Source organism: Rhipicephalus microplus, chromosome 4 (assembly GCF_043290135.1).
Source record: "Rhipicephalus microplus isolate Deutch F79 chromosome 4, USDA_Rmic, whole genome shotgun sequence".
In the NCBI taxonomy this organism is placed as follows: domain Eukaryota; kingdom Metazoa; phylum Arthropoda; class Arachnida; order Ixodida; family Ixodidae; genus Rhipicephalus; species Rhipicephalus microplus.
In genome coordinates, this window is record NC_134703.1 from 168488169 (window position 1) to 168515035 (window position 26867).

Here is a 26867-nt window from a genome sequence, read left to right on the forward strand (position 1 = left end):
GCAGTTGTATATAGACGAGAGCATGCCTATCTCAAACCCAGGCGCATTCAGCGGTTTGAACTGCCAAGGCGCACCTCGCCAGCATGGCAAGCAGTGGCTCTAGGAGTTTAAAATGCGAAAACGTGCCTGTTCACGCTGCACCCGCTTATAAAATGTCATCTGGGTACCACTGTGCTGTCATCTGATGCGACAACAACCAGTGCAAGAGGAAGAGATTGCTGAGCATTGCCTGTGACGTTCACAGCGCATCACGGGAATCGTGCCGGTGCAGTGCTTTGCGATTGCACAGATTTCCGTCCACAACGAAAAACGCTGAGCTCCGTCGCCTTAGGATATAATCGCAATCGACATGAAAAACTATGAGCCTAGTAAAGTGTACGAGTAACTATACTTATTACATTCATTCGAGCGTGACTCCAGCTGTTCCACTTCACGGTGGCAATTTGCGTGCAGTATGCCAGTAGCGTGCGACACAAAACTATTGTAGTACTCTTTCGCAAGCTGCATGTCAATAATAAGGTATACGTATTATGACTCACGCATGTATGCACGCATCGCGCATGTTTAGTACAACTGTAACTGCCTATTATCGCGATACAAAGGGACCTGAACGGTGTGGAAATCATGGCTTTCGACCCGATCGAACTGCGACATGCCTTGACTGTCCCTAGGCGAATCTACATGTGCTTTCGGCCGGCGTCACCGTAACAGTTTAAAATCTTGTTCTGGCTGGCACTGTTGCATCGCATGTGTGTTGCAAGTGCCCGGCAGGACTGGCAATTGATACACATGCGGTGCATGAGCGTAAGTTGGAGCCAGATTCTAGCGCTACCCTGTTGTCGGCTTACAGCACAAATTCTGCTTTGTCACAGCCAAGGCACGTCGCAGTTAATGCTTGCCAGTGTTCCCGTTTTTTTCGCCCGAATAATACGTACCTGATGAAGACGCTTTCGCAGTCTGCAATGCACATGCTGCAGACATTGCGGACTGTCGAGGAAGGTCTCCTCAACGTTTCACACGAAATCAGCACAAAATTCCAGCAAAAGAACAGCGCGAAAAATGCTTACAGCCGAACTCGGATTGTGAAGTTTCGCGTTTGAGTTGCAGAGCGTCTGCTCGCGTGGCAGCTGAGGGTGTTGCTTCGTCGCGCTTGCAACAGATGGTGCCACACGCTTTTCAATAAGGCAGCAAGCACTGAGCTCGCTGTGTTCTGGTGTATAGGCAGGAGTGCTGCCCGAACATGAACAGGAAGCTGCAGCTTGTGCGCAGGTGCTGGTTCCCCCGAGGCTGCCGCAGCATTAAAGTTGCACCATGAGCTAACTTTAGTTGGACAATGCTCATGGTGAGGCTCATCATCAGTCGATGTGATGTGATGAAAACTAGCCATGATAGGCTTTTCCATGGCAGGCACATCATTTGAGTTACTTTTGATAGCCCATTCATAACAGTCCGTGAGTTCTTGATTAGGCCTTGTGTGGGGCGGCCTCTTCCACTCATGCTGAGCTCTCGGTCCTGCTCTTGTTTTTTTCGATGAGGTTGTGCAAAGCTGTGCCCATTCTATTCTTAACGTGATTTACACATTCTTGCTTGTAAATGGGTATAAAGGCATACACCTTATCTTTACTGAGGGTGGTAAACCTGCTACTTTCATTATCGCAAAGTATGCTTGTATAGCAGAGCTGATGTTTTGGAAGTGACTGCTGAAACACGGTCTTTGCTGCAATTGTTTCCCTTTGCCCTGCATTCGCCTCTGTGTTTTTTTGGCACAGCAGTATGTGTTTTCCATACCACTCCAAGTACCCATTGTCTTGAGGCTTTGGTCCAAGAGTACAGCCATGGCAGTAGTTGGAGAGAACACAGTGGTCCAGGACAAGGCCAGAGTACAACTCAATGACACAGCCAACACCGATGTGGCTTGTGTGGCCCCTCGTCATCTATGTGCCATCATAAATGACATCAATGTTCCCAGGGGCACATTCAAGGTCTTCATATGTCTGGCGCACTTTCTCGGCACTTGCTGCCTCTATTGCTCTGGCTGCAGATGCAGTGGCAGGGCGACTACGCTTGCAGTGCAGCCTCCTGTATGACTGGTGGTGTAAATTGCTATGTGAAATGTCCATGCGGGAAAAAATATTCAGTGCAGTTTGAATTGTGCCCACAGACTGCACAGCTCTCATGGCACGAACATTGATTTCAAGGGGGCTGCCATGCTGAAGACCAGCACACCTTGGGGACAACCATTCTTTACTTATTGTACCACAGTGGTCATATAACTTCCATTTTTGTTGAGAGCCCAAGACTATAAGTCCAGTTTCAAAATGAACTAAGGATTTCCCGCACTAGCGGCAGGAAAATTCCGACAGCAGCTTATTCATCATCACCTTGTTTACAACAAAAAATGATGCCTCAGGAATAACATCATTGTCACTTTCGCCACCCTTCAGTAGCTTAAATTTCCTCTTTGTTGCCGGGGTCGCTGATAACGCATTCAAAGTGACCGCTCGCGTCTCTTCCTGCCACACAATTTCTTCATCAGCGGAAGTTAGAACCAAAATCCTCTGTTGGACACTCGAAGCGCAAACATCTGTGGTTGCAAATACCATGCCGTTGTTGGCAGAAGCGCGGTCACCGCTGCACGTGGGCATGTGGGCACCGCTGCACGCACGTGGACCCGTTAAACCGGTACGTGAATACATCAACACCACACGCGGATTCGTCGGCACTGCACAGGGACGAGCCATTCAAATCATGAACAACCAATAGGAGCGCACCATGTGCCCCCACGTGACTATTGCAACCAATCACGATGCCACTTTTGCCTTTTTTAGCTTGCTTCTCCTGGTTTTATTGTTGGTAGGAGAAATACGACAGTGCAACTATCTTCAGGTCCCATCGCTCCTCTCTGCGATGATACCAAGATGGCGGGGCTCCGCCGAGCGGAAGACACGTAATTCGTGGCTCGGCGGCACCATCGGACACCCGATTTTCTCGCGATTTTGGATGACTACATGCTGATTAAGTGCTGTTTTCTCGATTACTACAGCGTGTATCATGATCATATTTCACTACTAGGTAAAGAAAAGTCTGAGGATCGCGGAAAAAAACAAACCAAATGTCGAAAATTTTGACCAAATTCATCATTCCCATCGCCGCGTCCCCCTTGAGCTTTAATTGTGCCACAGCTGCGAGGAGGCCAAAACACAATACATACTTAATGAGGCAATACTTTATTCAGGTATAAAAAAGGCAGTTAGCCATGGCTATATTAAGTTTTTCTGCAGCTTGATGGAATCTTTTATCACAGTGGACCGCCAAATGCATGCAAAGCATGCTTATCAAAGCACTCTAACACAATTACATAGCCTGCAGCACAGATCCCAACGCACATGCCATCGGTGGCGAAGTACTATATTTGCTCGATTGTACTGCAACCATGATTGTATTGCGAAGGGTGACTATCCACTGTGGCTAGAAAGAAAAATCGTATTTCAATATTCGGTATGCGACTTTATGTAGGAAAATCGGAAAAACTTGCATAACGTTCGAGTAAGTATGGTAACTGTACGCAGTGAGCGGTGCAGAAGCTTCGAAAAGTCATCAAGGCATTTAGCTATCTCATGTGCGAAAATGACGGCGACAGTTGCAATGGTGGACTTGGCTTTGGCTTCCCATGTTGCTGAGGAAAGGTTGTCGGGGTCGTGCAAGACGCATGAACTGCTAAAGGGCACCCCATGATTGACAGTTGTGCTCACAAGGGCAGCTTCGGAGGAGCAGCTACATCGAAGCAGGCAGCAAGGACACTAAGAGTTGACATGAAGGCAAGTGAGAGCAGTGACCGGCATCCTGACAGCTTGCAGAATGTTGAGCGAATGAGGAGGGGAGGGCAGTAGCAGTTTTTATAGGGGGGTGTGAACATTATGGAACATTACGAGCGTTTCATGCACAAAAGCGCCGCAAATGCTGTGGCTCAAGTCTGAAGTTGAGTTTGTTGAGCTCAAAAACAATAAAATACTCATTGTGGCTTCCCACTGCAGTCGTGACAACTGACTGGTTTTGCATAAGAAGCTTTGCACGTTCACAGGGCAATTTTTTTAAAATGGCGTGCAGTCATGAAGGTTGCAAAACAGGAGCCTTTCAGCGTTTTATTGTTGATAAAACTGTGAATTCTACGGTTAAAGCTTCTTCCAAACGACTCCTTAGAACGTACCTGACAGTTTCTTGTGAGTCTCAGGTGAAGAAGACAAGGTGAGGTACTTCTGGTACTCGGACTGGTTGATGAGGCCCTGAGACTCCAGCGTGCCTGGCGACATTCCCGAATACTCTTCGGAGAGCAGCTGCACTGCACGATGCAACAGACACGCTCCATTAGGCCAACACTGTGCGACAAATTCTATATTTAGACATGTATGACACATTCCAAGTTGCAGATAAAAGCAGCATTTGGGAAATCTATTCATCTTGCTGCAAGTTACGCACAAGCTGAAGAATGGTTGTCAAAAGCCAAGCAAACCTTTGCAAACTGCTCAGCACATTATTCAATTAGTTCCAACAAATTATGTGATAAAATGTTACTCAGCCCAGCTATTCTAGTGCAAGTGCAACAAAGATGTATCAGGCACAGGGTGTAATTACAATTATGCATTACACATATCTAATACATAATTGATTGGATTGATAGTGGCTAAACAAAGGTTTATGCAAGGTGAAGGAAACCCTTAAAAAATTGTTGAAAGTATGCAAGATATGAAATAATACAAAAATATTGTACAACACAGTTCTTTTGCAGCTACAAGTATCAATAGACTCGCAGTAAACTAAACTCTCTTAAATAAAATTGCTGCTTAATTGCAACAACTGTCTCTAATATGATTGGTTTTATACTTGAATTTTGCATGCCTGTTTATCTCTCAGTAAATGATACTCCAATTAAACAGAACGCATTTTCGTGGTCTCTTCATGTTTCATTCCACAGGAGCTTAGTGCACTTGCTTTTCTCTCTGCTATCGAAGACATGTAATTTCATAATGATTTGTAGTTTAAATTATCACTATGTTTCTTACAATTAGGTGGTGAAAAATAATTTACTAGGAATTTGTGTCCCATCTTAAGCTGGAGAGGATGAGCATGAAATACTTCATTTTTTAACTAAGGTTCACTGACTGCACATGATAAAACGCTGAATGGCATCATAAAGAGTAGTTCAAAAGTGCCCCAGGCTGGAAATGTAGCCAGTACCACCAAAGTGATGACGCTGTTTTTCTGGTTTTGAAAGTCTCTTAGTGCACACAAAAGACAGACATACTAGAGTGAAAGCATACGAGGACAAAAAGAGCAATAGTAAGCTTGCAAAGTTCTCTAGGAACAAAGCTTAGTTTAGTGCAGGGACTGGACCAACAAAGACTGACCCAGTGGAGGACTGAGTGACTTGAGCGATAAGAGGTGGCAGTGCAAAGTTTTATACAGTGCGAAGTGAAGAACGCCCCAAGGCCGCAAGCTATGCAAGGTGACAAGGAGCGTGGTGCGACAACTGGCGTGAAAGACAAGTGGTGTGACGCGACAAGTGGTGTGAGGTGACAAGCAGCGTCAGGTGACAAGCGATGTGGGGCGGCCTTGATAAAATCAGCCAAATGTCACGAGCACCCACATCAGGAATTCCTGTTCTTCTTTTCTTTTTACACCCACACTTCGCTAGTACAATTTAAATGCAGAGCAGTTCGTAGTCGCACAATTTCGCGCTTCGGCGTCAGCACTGTCCACATCCCCACTGCACATGCTCGGCTCGTCTTGTGCCTCGTCTCGTCTCTTTCAAACGCAGGCGGTGTGTACATAAGCGCGCGTTCGGAATTCAGTCAAGAGCACGTGTTCGGAATTCAGTCAAGACCGTCCTTACTTGGCTTTTGCTTTATTTTATGCTTTGCTTGACTTTACACTTTGCTTGACTGGAGTCGACGTAACATTCATGCGATACCCCCCCCCCCCACTCTGTGATGCATTCACTTGAGTTCCCCCTGTGGGAAGATGTGGGCCCGAATTTTTTTCGCGCATGCTCCCTGTCTCTTTTGGTGCATCATACACAGGCCCCATCAGCTTCTCATGCACAGTACAGATGCGTAGTTGCGTGGGATTCGCAGGAATTGTGTAAGTTATGAAAACACCTAGTACAGTGAAATATCAATAGAACGAACCTACATCAACGAACTTTTCAGATTAATGAACTTTTAAAAATACCACGCCAACTGCTAATAGTTTCAATGTCGAATTATTTCGCCACCACGTACTTCAGAATACTGAGCTTTTCAGAATAATGAGCGTTAATTTAGTACCGCATTAGATTAACAATGCCTCAGTAATACGAGCACATGTTCTGAAATGTGTTGCGACCACCGGAGCGATACGCAAGCAGACGACAAAGCGAATGAACGTCTTGCTTCTCATAAGATGCACGACGGTGCAAAGAGAGAAAAAAAACTGAATGGAAACTTTCTTTTCTTTTTTTTATTGAAGCGCGGATGTGCAGGTTTACAAGCCCAGAGGCAAGGGGCGAGGGCAACACGGGAGGGCAAGGTCAGCGAGGCAGAGAGCAGAGTGGGAGTTGCGGAGCAGGAAGCATGGGTGCGAAAAGCCTGAGACTGCGAGGGAGCAGAAAACGAAACGCGAGCAATTTTCTTTTTTAGCACTTTTATTCTTCGGAAGAGGCGATGAGAGCCGCGACGCTTCGAGTTTTTCTTTTTTTTTTTTGTCACTTCTACATGTGGTCTAGGACTAGGAGGCCTTGTTTGTCAGTTGTGTTCATCTCTTTTCGGTGATTACTTATCGCCTCCTCAAAGCAAGTTGGCGTTCGGGTTGTGGTGCTACTACGAATGAGTTCATCTCAGCTTGCGACAAAGAAGCGGAATCAGCTTTCGCTAAGCGAGAAAGTGAATATTCTTCGGCAACTGGAAGGCAAAAAGCAGACTGTTGTGACCAAAGAACCGAATCGCACCACAGGAATGTGGATGAACTGGGGCCCTTCGCGCTGCAATGTTTTTGCTGCACGCGTCAAAAAAAAAAAAAAGGCTAGACTTCTTCAAAGTAAATGTGCATTTATTGGTGTTCACTTGTGCATTAGTTTTTTTACCGTGAAAAACGAGTTCAAAGACGCATCGTTGTAAAGGTAAGTTGTTTTGGTCGGTGGGAAATAAGTATTTATGGTTAATTTTTGGGCTTTCACTATAACGACCTTTAAAAATAACTAACAAATTGCCACACCCTCTTAAGTTCATTATACCGAGATTTCACTGTATAACTACGAGTGCTGCGAGTCTTATTTCCACAATGCCTTGGCACGCAGTTAAAAAATGAGCAGTGCAACCTAGTCCAGTTTGGGTGTGCTATGTACAGAATTCTGAATTGGCCTGAACATTTGTGGAAGTAAACTAGCCCCGATGACTACGCTAAAATATGTGCATTGACACAATCGTTCTATTTTCTGCCATCTCTGAAAACCGTAATTTGTCAAGACTTCTTTGTCCATGGTACTCGCTCAAGCCTGTCATGTGCATAATTGTAGGACATCAGTTCTCAAAAATTTACAAAATGTATACAGTTCCTTTTCAGTCTGACCAATATAGTATACACGGAGTGATGTCCCTATATAATTCCTACTAAAATTGTGCAGATAAGCACAATAATAATAATAATAATAATAATAATAATAATAATAATAATAATAATAATAATAATAATAATAATAATAATAATAAGTCTTGTGCGATTATTCAAGTGCTTCAAATATTTAAAAAATAGTACAGTGTTTCAATTCACTAAAATTTGAATTTCATTATTGAAAATTTCGAAGTATTCACAATGAACAAATAAATGTATATTAGTCCGTATGTAACTGCCTGTAGAAGTAGTTTTACTGCTTGGTAGGAGTGCTAAGCTGTGAAAGCATTTATTTAAAAAAAAAAGAAAACCTGCTTTGCCGTGAAGCCTCACTTCACATTTAAAGCGGCCCTGCAACACTTCATAAGGATGGTCAGAAAACGGTGCCGATCCGCGGTCGAGGCTACCGAGGACACGCGAATCAAATATTATAGCGCAGCACACGGCCTGCAAGTGAGGAATATTCTCAGTCAGCAAAAAATTGCTCTCTTCTTTCGGCAAATGACACCACAAGCTCAAAAATCAGCCATCACAGCCAATGTATCAGCCATTGGCTGTTTTGAGCATGGCGCGCTCGATCGTTACTGGGGCTGCCACTTATCCATGCGTACGTGCACGATCCCACTAAGATTGATTGATTGATATGTGGGGTTTAACGTCCCAAAACCACTATATGATTATGAGAGACGCCGTAGTGGAGGGCTCCGGAAATTTCGACCACCTGGTGTTCTTTAACGTGCACCCAAATCTGAGCACACGGGCCTACAACATTTCCGCCTCCATCGGAAATGCAGCCGCCGCAGCCGGGATTTGAACCCGCGACCTGCGGGTCAGCAGCCGAGTGCCTTAGCCACTAGACCACCGCGGCGGGGCACGATCGCACTAAGAAGCCGCATATTCAAAGAAAAACAAAATACAAAAAGTGCTCAAGGTCACAAGGCGCAGGTGACATATTTTCTTTCCCCGTGCCATCCCTTCTTGTTTAGCTTCCAGCGCTTTCATCGGCACAAGAAGAGAGAATGACATTGGCGAGTGCGACAAATCTTTGCAGCTCCTGTCGTACTGGACAGATTTTAAAAATTATTACAGCAAAGAATTCGAGAGACAATAAGCTTCTTTAGTGAATCCATTCCATGACTATTTGAAAAAATGTTGCATGGCCCTTTTAAATTAACATATTACCCTCAAATCGCTTCATCATTTATTTTAAGCATGGTTGTTGCATGATGGTTTATCTGCTCTCAGTATAATAAAATTTAAAATCTTGTGTATTTTACAGGTTATCACTCCTATCCCATCAAAGGTCAAATTCTACTACTCAAAGTTATTTTGACTTCTTTTTAACAAAAACAAGACAAGGCATTTGCATAGAGGCCTTATTTATGTTTTATAAAAATTCTGTGCCAATTAGCTAAGACATGACTAGCGACAAATATGTCCATTTTTATATATGTCATAAATACTATTTGAATTTGATTCAAAATTATTCGACTAAAATCACTATTTACACAAGCCTAATAATAATATTAATAATAAAATATTAATATTAATAATAATAATAATATTAATTTCCAGATTTTGCATGCCAAGCACAGAACTTGTTTTTAACGAAAGATTTTGACTTCATTTCAGTTCTAATTCAATTCCAACCGAAAAAGTCTGGAATGAGAACAAGATGTTCTGTGATCGCTTGAACAGTTTTTATTTTCATGCAAAAACTTGAAGTTAAAGTAACAATAAAAACAGGATTCATGGTATAGATGGCTTTCACTGATGTCACTGAAAATGCTACATTGGAGCACCAACATGCAGGGACACGAAGTACCAAAACGAGACGCAAAGGATGGACAGAACCATGGCTTTAAGATTTTCGCCCCTAAAATCGTTTTACACGCAGAAGCTTTTCCAAACTTCTCAGAATGTTGTCTTAGTGTGGTTTGCCAGAAATATATTGTTCCGAAAGCACCGTTTCCTGCTGAGTTGCTAAATTTGGTTTAGATACTAAGAAAAGGCATTTGAGTAAGGCGCTTGAAGCTCAATAATATTGCTGCAATTTTTCTGCTCCCGGAAAGTTGCCACGTAAGTGTTATCAGTACATCGCACTCTGGCTCTCTTGCTATTCATCAGCAGAGGCTCAATAGCGTTCCAAACCACCATCTTGGAGCCACTAGTGTGTCCATGATGTCATGTGGAAGCCATCAACACTTTATTGCGCTACTCTCGAGAATGTGGAACAGGAATAAAACACATTTTTCGCACGTTCTTAAAGGATCGCTCACCAGGTTTGACGATTTTGAGCTGACAAGTGCAATGCGTAAATGAGTCGTTAACGATCACGTCTGCCAAAATTTGCAAGGCTACGCGCCCCGGAAATGGGTCAAACTTCAATATGAACGCTGCTCCTCCTTCTTTTGGCAGGCGTGCGCCCAGAAAATGAGGGCATGACGTGCATGTGTGAATGGCCCTACGTACACGGCAGTGCAGTGACGTTAGTCCTCTACGTAGACGACTATGCTCTGACGTTGCCAACAGTGGCACGTGACATGGCAAAAATTATTTAACACGACATGCGTAGTTTATGAAATTTATTGCTTGAAGAGATTAATAAAAGTTGAGATAAATAATGAGACATGATAAGAGAATGTGCGCGACCTCTTTCCTTTTTTTTTTCGTTAATTGCAATGAAATGCGAAGCCAATGTGCCGGCGTTTCACATGCGCTTGTGTGCCCGCGGTCAGTGAATCAGGCAGACGACAGCCGTGAAAGCGATTGTAACGTTCCTATGCGTTTGAGCATTCATTGTGCTCATCTATGCTACAGCCTAAGCCAGTCTTTCCGAACCATCTTGCATGCAGAAACAGGCAGTAGACCGCAATATAATGCTAGTGAGCAAAAAAAAAAAAAAAAACGCCGCTCGCGTGCTTGGGAGTTGGGCTTGTTCGGGCACGTCATGCGCACGTGACCTTTTGGTCGGATGACGGAGAGGGTAGGGAAGAGATTTGGCTTGTGAAGGCTACGGGGAGGAGCGGCAAGGGTTTCGAGCTCGCCCCCTCTCATCCTCGTTTCGCACTGCTTCAAAAAAGGTTTTCTCAGCTCGTAATGAACCGATTTAAAACATTTTTGTGGAAAAATGTTCCTCATCGAAGACCCAACAACTTCCACAATCTAACTAAAATTTGGTATAAGGCCTGGTGAGTGGCCCTTTAAGAAGAGCACAAGTCATTGTATCACAAATTTTCACCAACAGACGTAAACCAGTATACTTCTAAGTCACTTTTTTTCAAAATTACGAATTTTTTTAGCAGGCTCATTGCTTTGAGTGAAGGGAATGAACATGACCTTAGAAGCAGCTCATCATTGAGTGTACTTCTGAAATGAGAGGCTGCTTTCCTGATAAAACAAACTTCAGTGCCGCGAATGCCCTTTCCCCGCTGGCCTGCATGATGGGCAGACGAAAACTCACTTGCATTTACATAAAAACCTGTGGTTGCCATTGTTTCTGTTTTCTGCACAACTTCAATGCATTTTTACTTTTAGAATTCATGCCTGAGATACAGGCTAATGTTGTGCCCTGAAATTGGTATTAATGCACACGTTGCATTACTTACGGTTGTTCCAGGTTGCCAAGTTTTCCCATGAATTTACAAACGAGAAAAGACATTGCAGGTTGACTTCAGAATAAAATAATGGATAACGTTTTGTTTACCCTTTCATTCCAGTAAAAAATTTTTTTTCTAATTTTTCACTTCTGGTTTTCGTTCTTTTCCGACACACTGCAAGCAGAGCCTCAGTTTCAGACAGCTGGAAATGATTCATATTTAAAGAAAACTTCCTTCGCACCAAGAAAATTTTTTTTCTTTGATTGTATGCAATGACATAATTATGAGGCACACTACAGTGATGCCAGAATAACTTTCATCACCTGGAGTTCTTTGAAATGCCCCCCAAATCTAAGTAGATCAATCTTACCAGTGCCACATACTTCTGTACAAACCTACTCAATAAGATAAACCTACACTTATTGTTATAAGCTAATGAAACTGACAGACAATGAAGCCAAGAAAAACACAGGGGACATTATTTATGGTACTGTAGTGGTTCTCGCTTAAACTGAAAAAAATTATAAAGTGGATTAAGAATCACCCTTCACATCGATGGGATATGAACCCCCAACCTTAAAATGGCTTGTCTGTCAACTTCATATGTTCATAACATAGAAAACGAGCCCTTTGAACAATCCGTCTCCTTTCTTACACACTTATTGTTGCAACTTAACGCAGAACACAGTGAATCAATGACAAAAAGAAATGACAGCAAACAAACATAGAAGTGCACGTGCAGCACAGGCATGCCAAGAACCCGCACCTTTGAATTCAGCCAGCAGCTTGTATGCGTCTTGCGAAGAGATGGCAGTGGCCATTTGCGCAAAGGAGGCAGCTCTGCTTTTCTTTCCTTTCAGAGATTTCAGGGAGCCTTGGGCACAATGGGAGCACAACATGCACACAGGGCGATGCAGGCAAAAGAAAGTAGTAGCAGTGCATCGTAAAGGAATGCAAGACAAGCAAGAACAGCATGCAAGCAGGCATACACACTGGGCTTGTATATTATATCAGGCATTTCACTGCAGGCCGATATAACCTGAGAAGACCGGGAAGGCACCACAATGATGCTTGAAACCTGGCCGCCGATGGCCTCTGTGACTAAAGAGGTATTCCCACTCATGTACAGTCAGCCACAAAATATTACAGACCACGCAAGTGCAGAGCAAATACACTGTCTGTGCCATTTAGTGGTGAGCCACCTGCTGTAAAGAAGACTGCTGTGGCAAGTGAGCAGCCAGGGTAATGCTCTTGACAGCAACGGCTCGCTACTAGGCACAGACAGCACTTCAACCACAGAGTCACGTGGTCCATATTATTTTGTGGCCAACTGTATTTACTATTTAGCAATGTCCTGACCATGTGGCTTATGATGTCAGTCTAGAGTGTGTGCTCATTAGTGCAAGCTTGCTTGTACGTGCCTCCGAGGTAGTGGAACCAGTGACTTCAAGTTTGTGCATTACTATAGGCGTATGTAGTACACAGCAGGTCCTGTGCAGTATGTCAACTGGGTACAGAAGCAGCATGGCTGACATTTCGGTGCTACAGTCAAATCTCATTAATTCAAACTTCCGGTTAATTCGAACCCACGCTGAGGTCCTGTCAAAGCTACGTGTATTCCAATGGGCGAAGACGCCCTGTAATACGCGTGAGAACTTGCGATGGTTAATTCGAACATACCGCGCTCCTAAAATGCTCTCAGCATCACGCCCGATCCCACGGCGGCACCTCCGACACCTCAACGCTGTGCGCGAAGAAAAAAAAAAAACTGCGTTGGAATGTTTGCTCTCTCTCAAATGCCGATCTTGCGCCTGTGCGGCACTTCTCCTCCCCCCCCCCCCTAACTCGCTCGCTAGATTCCGTGCTGAACGGTTGTGCCCCCCCGATCTCCGACGACAGCGCAGCTCTGGTCGACCGGCTCGCCCTCCACCATCTTCTGACGCCGTGAAGCTTTCGCTGAGTGATGTCCCGTCCTTGAACTCTTTCAACTGTGTCCCCATCATTCTCTATCTTACCATGGTCCTTCAATACCATGATCTTACCTTTACTTCTGTATGTGGGTGTTGTCATCTCTATCCCTATCCCTGTTAATCCCTTGTGAGCCACTGTTGAGGCGTCACACTCTGATGCAGACAGTTACGGGGCTCACTTTTATCTTCTTTTCTCTCATTAAAAAATCACTCCGCCCCCTCCATGCTTCTCCCTTTTCTGTCCCTGCCACATAAAGACCCTTTTCCTTTCAACCCTATGGGCAAAGAGAGAGAGAAAAAAAAAGAAAGCTGTCACAGAGTGTTGGCTCTCTCTTGCGCGCCGGTGCCACACTTTTCCCTTTCCTGTCCCTGACACGTAGAACTTTCTCCTTTCAATGACACACATGAAGAGAGAAAAAAAACTGCCATGGAGTTTTGGTTCTCTCTCAAAAGCCAATCTGCTTCTCTCCGCACGGACACGCTCCTCCTTTCTCCTCACATGCTGGCCACACTGTGGTTGTGTAGCGGAGACGCAGTCATCGTCGTCTTTACGAGAGTGTTGGCACTGGACGTTGTCACGCGCAACTTCTTGTGCGCGCATTACCGATTACTTCAATTAATGATGAATGTCCTGTGATTTGTGAATAAATGTAAGTTTTCTAAAACTTCCCCCTCGTGTGTTAGCTCAATGCACATGCGCCACTGCATGGTGAGCCCTCTGTTCATTTAGCTTCCATTATTTGAACTTCTTTTAATTCGAACAAAATTATGGGCCTCTTCAAGTTCGAATTATTGAGATTCGACTGTATATTCATTACGTAGTGAATTTCCAGAGTTTAACTTAAGTCAGTAGAATTCTAGTAAATTTCCTTAATCCTTAAGCTCAGTCTTCAAAGTCTGACTGACATAAGCAGTGTTCAGATTTTGGCTGACTTTCTGATCGATCAAGTAAATTTTTAACGATCTTCAGCAAATTTACAGACGCAGCAGCATTGGCCTTTTAGCAATGATTTTTCTACAGTATTTGGAAAATCTTTTGGATCTGATTGACATCACACCGGAGGTAGTAACGATAGCCCACTGAATTTTTCAAGATCTAAAAACTTTCCATCATTGTACATTAAGTTTTTTCCTTCACTGGGCTATAGACAAATATACGAAGTCTATTAGAAAAGTATCCGACCTTTGGTGAGTGAGTGAGTGAGTGAAACAACTTTATTCGGTCCACAATAGATGCGAGTAAACTCAGCGTCACCTGGCTAGGCCCACTTGGGGACCATCAGGTTAAACCTGACGGCCCTCGCGCGGGCCCTCTGGACGGCCAGGATTTGAGAGGTCTGGTCCTGGGCCTTAATGAGTCGCTTCATTTCCTCTTGGGTGAAAGGGGGACTGGCAGAGGCGCAGCCCCAAAGTACATGCTCGAAGTCCGCATAACCACCACACAGGGGGCAGTCCGGGCTTCGAAACCGTTCAGGGTACATTGTGTGCAGTGCCGCAGGGCTCAGGTAAGTGTTTGTTTGTAGCAGTCGGAGAGTAACAGCTTGGGCCCTGCATAGCGAGGAGTGTGGTAGAGGCAGCAGTCTTCTTGACAGATAGTGGTGCTTGCATATCTCGTTGTACGAGCAGAGAGGCTCAGGTCGCCCAGGAGATGACGCGTTACCCGGCACACGGTCAGTCAAACCTCGTGCAGCCGAGTGCGCCTCGTCATTGGGATTGAGCGAGGCACCCTCAATGGTTCCAAGGTGCGCAGGAAACCAGACCAATGAGTGATTTTTGAGGTCTTTGACTTTTTGAATAATCTGTAGGACCTGGGGAGCCACCATGCACATCTGGAAGGCCTTGATAGCGGCCTTGGAGTCTGAATAAATTGTGTCATGTACACCGTCCGTCAATGCAAGAGCAATGGCAACCTGCTCTGCAATGCTGGAACTAGAAGTGCGGATGGTAGCGCAGCTGATGACTCTGCAATCACAGTCGACGACCACTGAGGAGAAGGCTTCTTCTTGAATGTACGAAGCAGCATCAACGAAGCTCCGACCTTTGGTAGAAAAAAAACTGGCATAATTGGAGCATTAGAAACCTAATCCCCTTCCAAATAGTCTCCTTGAGACTCCATGCACTTGTCCCAGTTGTGCTGCCATTGTTGGAAGCATTCTGAAAAGGCCTTCGGAGTAGAGGTTAGCTCAGCTGTTGTTGCAGCCATAACGTACTCCCTTGTCTGAAATCGCTCTTCTTTCAATGTCCTCATGAGTTTAAAAAAAACAGCCAGAAGTCTCAGGGAGCCATGTCAGGAGAGTAAGAAGTCTGTTGAACTACAGGAGCCTGACTTTTCGCCAAGAACGTCTGAACCAAGTGTGAGGAATGTGCAGGAGCATTGTCGCAATGGATGCACCAGTTTCCGGTTGACCACAACTCAAGACTTTAGCGCCATACAGCCTCATGTAGAGGTCATCCCTGTAGTACTCTTTGACAATTGTTTGACCCTTTGGTGCGTACTCGTCGTGTACCACACCGTGGGAGTCAAAGAAAGCACTCAGCATCACTTTGACACTGCTGCGCACTTGGCAGGCATTCTTTGGTCTTGGTGATGTGAAAAGCTTCCGCTGTGATGACTGAGATGGGGTTTCCGGACCCTGCAACCGTACACCCAAGACTCGCCACCAGTGATAATTCCAGCATGTCCTGTGAGACTTCAACAGGAAGTTGCTTTTGCTCCACCATGAGCAGTTTTGGAACGAATTTTGTCGCAACTCTCTTCATTGCCTAATGTACGGTCAAAATGGAATGTGCAGAGAAAGTGCTGACGCCCAGCTCTTCTGTATATTTTCAGGATAGTCACATGATGACCCTGGATCACTACAGCATTCACTTCGGCAATGACTTGGTCATTCCGGCATGCCGATGGTCAACCAAAGCGTGGCTCGCTCTGCACGGATGTGCGGCCGTCTTCAAACTGGTTGTACCACTCCTTAATCTGCGTTTGGCTCATAGAGTAGACGCCAAAAGTCGTTGTGATCTTCCCGAAGGTTTCCACTTGGCTGTCACCCAGTTTCTGGCAGAATTTGATGCAGCAGCACTGCTCCAGTCTATGCGGCCAACGCGATGGTGGCACATGGTAAGAGCGTCAGCTTCCAATGCGGGAAGTGTCAGGTTCGATTCCCAGGGCCGACCGGGAACCCACTGGTTTTTTCCAATGGGTAGGGGAGTACACAGACCTGGGGCTTGGTTGTTTCTGGGCAAGAAGAGAAATCTGGGCTAGTTGGTAGTAGTTCATTTTCGATAACTCACAGTGCAAGAAGGACGCAGACGCCTTCCGCCTGTTGCCCTTAGCGAAAAGGAGGTGCAATTTCTGAAGTGTCAGTTATCTTAGGATGCTTCACACGTCTGTTTTTGTTAGTATGACCTGTTGTGTAGATAGGTTTTTTTTGATGCGCGTGCATGCGCCACATGTCCTGAAAAGGTGTTATTACGAAAATGGCTCTGCTGCACATGCGCAGTTCCTTTGTCGAAGCGGGTTGACCAGTGTATATATTCGTGCCTTTTCTTTAATAAACTTAAGTTGAGAGTCATAGCTTGTGTAGTCTTCTATACTTCGTCTGCGTCCTCCTTGCGCTGTGAGATATCGAAAATTGTCTCTGAACACTCATCTCGAAAGGTAGCCCCATAAGGTTCTGAGTAAGGTCCTGGGCATACCTTTACCCACCACAGTCTTGGTGAAATAGTTGAGCATGCTCCACTGCTGTGGGAGGCAAAGAATCGCTGCCTCCAAGTACCTGCTGAATAAATAGCTACAAACACACTTTCAGCGTGGTGGTCGGCAGAACGAAGTTCATAGTTGTTTGGGAGGGTATCCACCCCATGGGAAATTGGCGGCAGGAGACCGCCAGACCTAGAATCAAGGTCATCCGCTTTTTTTCGTCATTTTCCTTGCAAAGAAAAACCGACGAGAGCACTGCGCACTACCTCACTCAAACACTGCATCCCAGTGACTGACACTATTGGCAGGCGAAAAAAAAATTCACGTTTGCGCACGAAGATTCAAGATTGGCTAATGCAAGCGGGCTTGTTTCAAACGCATTAGGTGCTCGCAAAAAAAAAATAATAATAATAAATAAGGTCGGATACTTCTCTAACAGACCTGGTACAAGCATAATTTTCAATTCTTTTACAGCTTCAATCTGGACTTGACAGAATAATACTTTTCTGTACCAGAAAACAATTTTAAGAAAGGTTTACAGGTGCTACATATCTCAGTTAATAAAATGTGGGCAATGTGACATGTAATGAAAAGCATGAGCCCATTTGACTAGCACAAAATGCAGGCAGGCACTAATACACACATGGACATGACAGGATGCTTTGCATGTGCACTAGAAGCAGTGTAAACAACACAAAGCATGGGGAGGGTAGTGCTATGGTCTAGTGAAGCAGTACACCAGGAACAGTATTATATTCATCGTCCCGTGTTTTGTCAAGCGACCCGCTCCTGTGCTAGCTGCAGCCACGTTATTCCCACACACTTCTTAATCTCATCTGTCCACCCGACTTTCTGTCACCCCTACCGCAGCTGTTTTTTTTTTTAAATCTACTCTGTCACCCTTGATGACCGAATGTTATCTTTGCTTTTCTACTCATGCCCTGCCCATTCTTCTATGTTTTAAATAAGCTGTCCGCATTTGTGCCCTGATCCACTATGCCCTTTTCTTGTCCTTTAACATTACAATTTGCCTTTCCACGGCATGCAGGATCATCCTCAGTTCAGACACCTTGCACATATTTATATACATCACTTGCTTTTGCTATTTGTATCATCTATATGCTAGGAAAAAGCAAAATTGAGCTTTGGATGGAGTGAACTTCTTGTGAAATAAATTGCTCTTCATTTAGCCTCATTCTGCAGCTGCATATGATCATTTTGTGCAAGACACTAGTACCATGTTTGACGTGCCTCTTCTTGTGAGCGACATCAAAGTACGTACAATTTTTCATTGCTTGAAACAAACATAACCAAAAACGAATTTTTCATTTTATTTTATCTATATTTCATTTTATCTATGCAAAAACAGAGCATGAATGACTTCCTATTAAATAGATCATTACAATTTAATCAAAATTAATAACCTTGACTACAGCATGTGCTTGATTATAGGAGCTCGGAAAGAATGTCAGAAACAAACACAAGAATGCAAAGAGTGAACAAAGGCAATGTTCATGATAAGCCATCTAATCAAATACGTATGAACCGTTCAGATTACCTGCCCTCTTCTCCCGTGTTTCTTGCTTTGTGAAATCACTGTACTTGTTGGCTCACTTTTTAGGTAGACAAAGATACCAGGGCAGATATTTTGAGTGACACCATATATGCATTATTCTAAGCTAGTCTTATCATCCACCACATGCAGGCAACTTATCCCATTCGTAATGTGGATGTACCCTTCAGACAACTGGCCAAGTGAAAAAAAGCACAAAGAAGCATCACTTGAAAATTCATGCATAGGTTTCTTTCTTCTTTCTTTTTTAACATGAATAAGGCTGTAAAATATAAGGCCGTAGCTTTTGTACAAAATGTGTGACAAAATATGAGTAAGAACTGTGCAGCAGCAAGCAATAAACATTATTTTAAAGCTGTCAGAATAAGAATGCAGGCCACTGTACTAGGAGCTGTCCTGGTACAGTGGCCTTGGTTTTACACTCTATTGTGGTGCGATGTACATGATGTGTCATGCGAGTAATCCATGCAGCCTACCAATGAGCGCCTCAATGTCAAAGAAGAGCACGTGACTGTCCTGATCCACAGGGTTGGTCCTCAGCCCCTGGATCATGAGCGGGTGTGCCCGGGAACGAGCGTGCGCACTGTCGCCCACTTCATGGCCCATTCCATGCTGCATCAAATAGACGAGACTTCCGTAATTTGCTAGCACCACAATTTCTCACAAATAACTTCGCGCATAACCTGCTCCTCCAACCACAAACCACAAAGGAATCATCACCTACTGCATGCGCATTTTTAACTGTGGCCATTATTATTTTTTTATACCTAGGCACAAACGATGCCACCAACTATGCTCAAACATTGCAGAAGCTTCATCTTCACTTGTTTTCAGTCACTAGTGTCACACGGAGAAATGAGAAAACTGCAACCAAAATTTTTTTTAGAAAAGCCTGATGTTTTGAAGCCGGACTGGCTTTCTACTCAAGGGTGAGAACGCCGAAGATTTCTTGCACTCCACTGCTTTCAGCCTCATGTGACGCTGACACTTCCACATTCCTTACATTGCCTAGAGGCATTGACATAAAGTCACTTGGCATAGCAATATTTGCATATACTAGCTCACACCATGACTTAGGCTATGTATCTTAAATGTTCCTTGAGTGGGTTATCTTCAAGAATATGCAATACTCAAAGGCCACTTGCACATTGGCAGTTGGACAGTGCTTTCATACAGCTGTTGTCCTCTCTGTCGCATCATTATCTCTGTCTTGCAACTCCGTAATAGGATGGAATCAACTAGTGTTGAGTAAGGCCATTTATTTCTGGACACTTCAAGGAGACTCTTGGGAACAAGTCTAGGGCAAGGCAGAGGAGGTGACACTTGGCTGATTATTGGGTTAAAGCCAGTGACTGCAGACAGTGTATCAAACAGATGTAAAGCTTTTGACTTCACACTTTGCCAGATTAGGCACAGAGTTTCCTAAAATGAAGTGGTGGTGCTGCGATGGTTTAGCGACCATGAGAATGATGGGTAGTACACAGATTTGTAGTGTCTTCGTACTTTCAGATGGCAAATCGTGCTTGTGGCTGTATTTATTGCTGGTATTGGCTTCGTTTTGAAAGAAAGAATGAATCCTTTTCAATTTTGTGATCCGATTCGAAATAGTAAGCCTAAAAGAATAAGGTAAGAAAGCTCAACTGCTGAACATTTGTTGAATCTTTCTTCTAGAAAGCAGCTCCAAGCCACACGAACACACACGGAGTCGGAAGCAGGCCAGAAGTATGAAAATTAGACAAATCTGTTTACTACCCATAATTCCCATGCTTCCTGAAGAGCCGTGCATTGCAGCTCCTATAGACAATAGCACCAGAGTTCGTTCTAGTGTATATTAGGAAACTCTATGAAATTAGGCATACTAGCACCAGAGCTCGTTCTAGTGTATATTAGGAAACTCAATGAAATTAGGCACTCGTCATTTGTGAACGATTCGTAGCCTGAGCACTCGAAGCCAATGTATTCGACTTTTTTTCAACGAGTACAGCAACTTTGAGAGCCGCCGAGCACAGTGCTGAGTCCACAACAATAAGTGGTGGTAATAATAATATCTTATGGGGAATACAGACCCCTTCATCCATGATGTACATTTGTGCCAAAGCTTCACCATCATCTCCGCAATGAAATTTTACTACTGTCTCCATATAGTATGAGCAATGAGCGCACTGAGCTCTGCAGGCAAGATGGAACTTCACGTGTGCAATGCTTACTTGCTCTACTGTCATATGCTAAAACACACACATCAAAACTACACTGCATAATGTGCAGTTTTTATGCTTATGTACTTTCTCAGCAAAAGCAGAGAATTCACATTCTAGAGATTATACAAGGTGAAGTTCTACATGTTTGTGCTATGTTTGTGTGAGTATGTATAAGTTTCAATGAGGTGATGAGGTTGTTTAGCAGAGTCTGCCTGTGAGCAAATGCTATCTTCACGATGAGACACTTGCCAACTGGCTGAATGTCAGCTATCCCTCTCCCTAGCTCGAGTTTGTATGCTGAAAACGAAACCAACAAAGAAAAAGGTTGTTTTTGTACTTATCAGTAAATTATCCTTTCGCAATACCAAAATCACCATGCTTGCCACGAGAAGGTGCTTGGTAAGTAAGAAAACGTGCAAAGAGAAAATTGCCGGTGGCGACATCCCCTTGGAATTCTAGCGAAAATTGCTGTGTGATGTCACTGATTTTGACAACACCTTCTCGCGCCTGCGTTGTTTATAATTGGTAACAATTAAGCCCATTGTCTTTCAAGATAGCCACAAGCTTAACATAGCAAATTTTAATGAATTTCATTGAGCCAATCTAACCAAAGTAGAAAAAATTTACTTTGAGTGATGTCAAAAACAAAAACTTAGCGAAAAATTTCAAATTAAATTCTCAGCTTGATTTTCTCTTCTATTAATATGCCTACGGTGGTGAAAAAAAAACGACAATACTTTCAGAGCGCAATAAATCAATCTGACCTAATTCACTCTTTCACATTAACATCTCCATTTCTAACCTGGTGTCCGGGAGTGGGGTGGTGTGAAGCGTGGTGCTGCTGCTGCAGATGGTGCAGTCCGCGCTGGGCAGCATGCCGGATGGCAGCCATGTTGCGGTGGCGCAGACCCCGAAACAAATGCACCGCCGGGTTCGTCATGCGCTCTCCCGGGTGGCCAGTGTGCTCATCACACGCACTCAGAACCTCCTCCGCCGCCAGGCCCTGCAGCACTCGATCCAGGTGGCCTACGCGACCACACGTGTCTTTTAAGTGCATCGTTGTCATGAAAAAACAGGACTACAAGGACACAAGGAAAATGGGTAATAGGGTGTGGCGTAACTATTCATGGGGAAAACCCAATTGAACATTCAATAATGAAGCAAACAAACACACGAGAGGACATAATCAAGGCCAAAGCCTTGGTTGTCTATATCCCTTTCGGCGGCGGTGTGTACAATTATGCACATCAGGGTTCCTGAGTGTGGAACTAGCGGTGATTCAAATCCACTGTGCTGTGCGTTGCTGCACATGATCACTTTGCTGGAGACACCACCATGTTCAATGATCCGTCAACGTGCCCCGTTCCAGGACCAATATCAAGAGTATCTTTTTTTTACCAGAAATCAATACAGCCAAAAAACAAACTGTTTATGAATTTTGGGCCTAACATTTGATGATGCATTTTAGGCAAGGATTCAGGATATTTAATTACATGCTGGCTAATAGTAATTAATAAAGCTCAGACGAAACAACATAATCTTTAACTTTCTTTCTAGGAATATAATACTGAGTGCCTTGGAATCATGCTATACAAATTTGACACACTTGCAGACAGTGCATTTTCGCCTGAAGGGGGTATTAGAAACCCCTCTGAGAGCCAGTGAACTTGACATGAGAAGCACCCTAATAAAAAAGTTTCACTGTGAATGGGAGTGGAAACAGCAGTGAGCAATTGCAAAACAAAACAAAAAAGCCTATGCTCATGCAACCGATGCCTCCTCTTAACTTTACTGCACACAGCAACACATACTGTTGAGCATAAAAATGAGCGCACGCCAACTACAGACTTGCGTGAAAGTAGGTACAGCTGCTGTGGCATTGGCTGTTGTGTGCAGTACTAGAGGGTATGTGAGTTCAGCACAAAGCTCTCTATACCAGTTGAGAAGCATCATGGTTTACCATGCATGTGCTTCGTTTGAAACATTTGTTTACTAGCAAAACCTTTCTCTTTGAAAGCCTGACGTGCTTATTTTTCATTTTTAGACTCTTAGGACTATATAAGCATGCCAATTTTTAAATAGTAGTGAGAAAGCAGCAGATATTTTATCGTATGAAACTGCAAAAAGTATAAATTAACCAAATGATGGAGTTTGAATTAACCGAAAGCTTGAATTATCAGAGTTTGAATTATCGCGAGTCTACTGTAGTTGGTAGCAAAGTTGTAAGGTATGGACTGTGCATGCCCCTTTGGCTCGCGGGGATGGTCACACAAGTACGCCACTGTGGCAAAAGCATACCTGCCAACCTTCTGTCTGGAGTTCTGTCAGTAACGTCACAATACATGACCACGTAGAACGACAGTGGTTTCGTCTACAGTTGTTATGGCAAGGACTACCACACACACTGTAGAAGACAGTGCGTGCGCTGGTCACAAGCGTACTTTCGTAGCTTCGAGCACGCTGTTCTCGATCGGCCTTCGTTGGACAGTTTCGGTACTAAAGTTTATATCCCACACCGCGATTAGAAAAAGTGTTTAGAACATTCGAATTTCGGGCCCAATGGGCACATGAATTTGGCTGGGGAATTTCACGAATTTGTATCTGCCGCGGTTTTGCATCACTGAGACTCTACTGTCCATTTAGATAAACTCCTTTCAAGTTCGTTTATATTAAAATGCGGCGGGCTCGCGAAATGCCTGGAACGAACTGACCTGCATTTTTGTCATAGCTGCCATATCTAGCACACAAACTTCGATTTCGGAAAGATTTTCATGGCAACCGTACAAACGGGAGAGACGTTTTAAATACACGAGTCTCCCGGACAATGCGGGAGGCTTCGCAGGTATGTGATCATGATAACACAATTACATATTGTCTTCTCCTGGTGGCGGAATATAGCAGAATGCTGTTTTTGTGGCCTCCTTGACTAGCTACGGCAATGCGCTGTGGCCAAACGCAGAGGCCATGCAATTTTACTAATTACTAATTTTATTTTTTAAATCAGAAATGAAATATTTTTTGTAAAATTTTAGGCTAGATTCGTAAAATCGTAAGCGCAGTCAAAATTCGTACATTTTATGGGATAATCAGAAGAGTTGGCAGGTATGCAAAAGTGTGTGTCGCTGCTAGTGCTTCTGCATCTGTACAGGCATGATGCTGACAACAAGACAATACTGCGCAACAGAAGCAAGAAGCAGAACAACAAAGAGCCGAAGACGTGAATACATACTGCTCAGCACAGCTAAACTTGTGTATACATGAGTGCAACAATGCCTTCTTGTATTCCAATATTTGAAACGATGAAGAAACATGCAGAATTGACAAGCAAAATGACATTAAGACAAATCGTCAGTGTTGCACTTTTTTCATTGCGCCACTTCACAATCCTGAACCCTTACCAAATCAGCCAGCTGTCAGTGATACTGAACGCGAGTCATCTTGAGTTGTTACACAGTGCCACCTGTCAAATTTTTTTTTCAATTGAAGTGTGCTAGTAATTAAAGGATAACAGGAATTGAAAGTGGATGAAAAAGCAACTTTTTACCAATGGGAACAGAACCCACACCCTTGACATTACACAAACAAGTTCTATTGGTCGGGCTATGGCGGCTGCTCTCAAGTTCAGGGTGCAGGCCTCGACACTTTCGATACTGCATAAAAATGGCTATTTTTTTTCATAAGTCTCGGTAAAATAGTTTTTGCCAGTTTGAAAAGTACTCCAGCACGCATTGCAGCCTACCAAATTTTCTACAATGAAATGCTCTTCCCTAAAATATATATGTTTTCGGGCAACAAATTAATTTTGGAATGAATAAAAATGTGAGAATTGTGACATTTTTGATTCCCAGCTGGTAAACAGTGACACAAAAAACACTATATATGCAAATATATATAAAAAACTGAAAATATACATTTTGAAGATAAATGACCGAGGAACAGTCTAAAAAATCGTATGAAATGTTTCTATTCATATAGACAAAGGAAATCAGAACAAAAGGGCTGCTTGGTTGCTCGTGCCACGCAGTGAAACAATGCTTGGTATTTCGAAAGACACAAGTGAACCTGTACACTTTTCTCAGTCATTTATTTTTTTTTCAATAAAAGCCTGCAAGTGTTCCACTATAGATGGATGTCTTTGATATGAATAATCCCTCGATAAATCAGATGTGCAAGAAATTTCGCTATTTTGTTTAGCGCCACTTTTTTATATGAGCCACTTGACTAAGCACAGGTTGGCGTTCCAATACACGCATCCAATCATAATAATTTGAATTTTTGCTCATCATATTAAAAGAAAGAACAATTTCGCATGCAGTCCTAAAACATTTTGCGCTGCTCCGTAGTCAGGGCCGAGATGTGCTCCGGTCGCCTTCTTGTCGCGAGGAGAAGCTCTGCAGCCTGCACCAGCACACCGTGCCCCAGTAATTTGGGAACCTTGCAAGTAACCAGAATACCTATAGGATTGCGCAGAAAGGTCAGCAGCTACGCACTCGCAGCGGAGGAGACAATTTGAGGTCGTAAAGAAAGCAAACACATAAACAACTGCAGGTGCTGTCATCCTTGGACTGTAAGCTCATCCTCATTCAGTTCAGGTATGGTTGCAAAACAGTTTTGAGCAGCACATTTTTTTTTTTTTTTGCAGCGCAGATGCACACCGATGTGCGCGTAACGTGGCCGCCATAGAAGCGACTAGTGACACTAGATGCCACCCTGTATCTGATATAACAATACAAGCCAAACTGAAGCTGTTGGAAATTGACTGACGAGGCCACCACCACACTTTATACATGCGGCAGACCTTCATGAATATTTTTTACAGAATGAATTTTTTCTCCCTCCGAGCAACAGCTCTCTATTGAACAGCGGGCATAAATTTCTGGCAATTATTACTGCTCAACACTTTCAGATTGCGAAGCTGACGCTTTAATATGATATTTGACTTGCAAACGTTCTTTTGATTACAGAACTTTGATGTTACTGTAGCGTAGCACGAGGGGCCCGCACCTCTTTTACGTTCACCAGCTATGTGCCTTTTTTCAACAACACACGCGCATTGGTTAGCACAAATGTCTTCAAAAATCACCATGTTGCCAAACCAGGCAAACTCAAATTTATTCTGAACGTTAAGTTACTGAACTTACTACTAAAAAGTGCTGGGTGCCCCAGAAATAAATTTAACATGCCAACGATGGTCCAAAGTGCCGATCACCAGTGATCGATTTGGATAGCTGTGGTAACGAAAGAGTTAAGGGGAGAGGCTACCATCAGATACAAACTTTCTTGTTTATTCAATCACATTTTCAGGACATACCCATAGCAAAAGCATTAGAACTACTACGAGATTTCATAAAGTTATGTTCCCTGGTTCTCAAGTTACGGCAGTATGTCCGAATAGTGCACTTGGTTCTCTTATTCCTGGCCTTCAAAAGATGCTGGAACTGTGAAATTAACTATGATGATTTCCAGATTGATACCTCAGGGGGTGACAGAGCTCTTTTAATAAATTTCCTTGCTGAAAATCTTTAGCAGACCACCAAATTTAGAGTTGGTGATTAGAATATTATCAGTAAAATTTTGATTAGGTATCATAGATAACAGACACAATATATATTGAAAAAATGGGCTCGTCTCCCCCTCATAAACTTATTCACGTACATAATAAAAAAAAGACAAGAAAATAAGATGAGTGGTTCCAGAAATATGGCTGAAACAAGCAACCTCAATAGCCAAAAAAAGTCATTTTGGGAAAGCGACATTTGAAGTTGTACCAACGATATTCCATCATTGAAAGGCACAGAAGTCATAATCTTTCAAGTCTTTTGCAATGTACAAACTCTTGAATGCGCTGCCTTCAGTTTGAGGTGCCTTGCTTCTCTAAAACACAAAAGCAATATCAGCTTCGGTGTGTTTTATGATGTTATGCCTCTTACACATGTGGTCTTTCATTTGTGGCTTTGTTCTCTTTTTTTAGAAATTATATAAACACTTTTGGCTGGATTTTGCCACCGGTATCGGCGTTGTTGGCATCTGTCATTTACTGTATATGTATACACATATATACATATGAAAACGCCAGAAAAAAAATAATTCAGTAAAAGATTCCGGCGCATAGAATCGAACGTCTGACCTCTTGCTTGTGAGTGCATAACCTTAGCCACTGAGTCATGAAGGAGCACTTCCATCAAC

At 43.5% G+C, this 26867-nt stretch overlaps 1 protein-coding gene across 2 annotated transcripts in view; it reads right to left on the reverse strand.

Moving 5' to 3' along the window:
- The window catches only part of Rbcn-3B (WD repeat-containing protein Rbcn-3B), a 169444-nt gene that overhangs the window by 56611 nt on the left and 85966 nt on the right, over positions 1 to 26867 (reverse strand). For both annotated transcript variants that reach the window (XM_037423573.2, XM_037423571.2), the window contains 3 exons: positions 21484 to 21707; positions 18960 to 19095; positions 4208 to 4339 (listed from right to left, as the gene is read on the reverse strand). In XM_037423573.2, coding sequence (XP_037279470.1) covers positions 4208 to 4339; positions 18960 to 19095; positions 21484 to 21707 — 492 coding nt within the window. The remainder of the gene's footprint in view (positions 1 to 4207; positions 4340 to 18959; positions 19096 to 21483; positions 21708 to 26867) is intronic.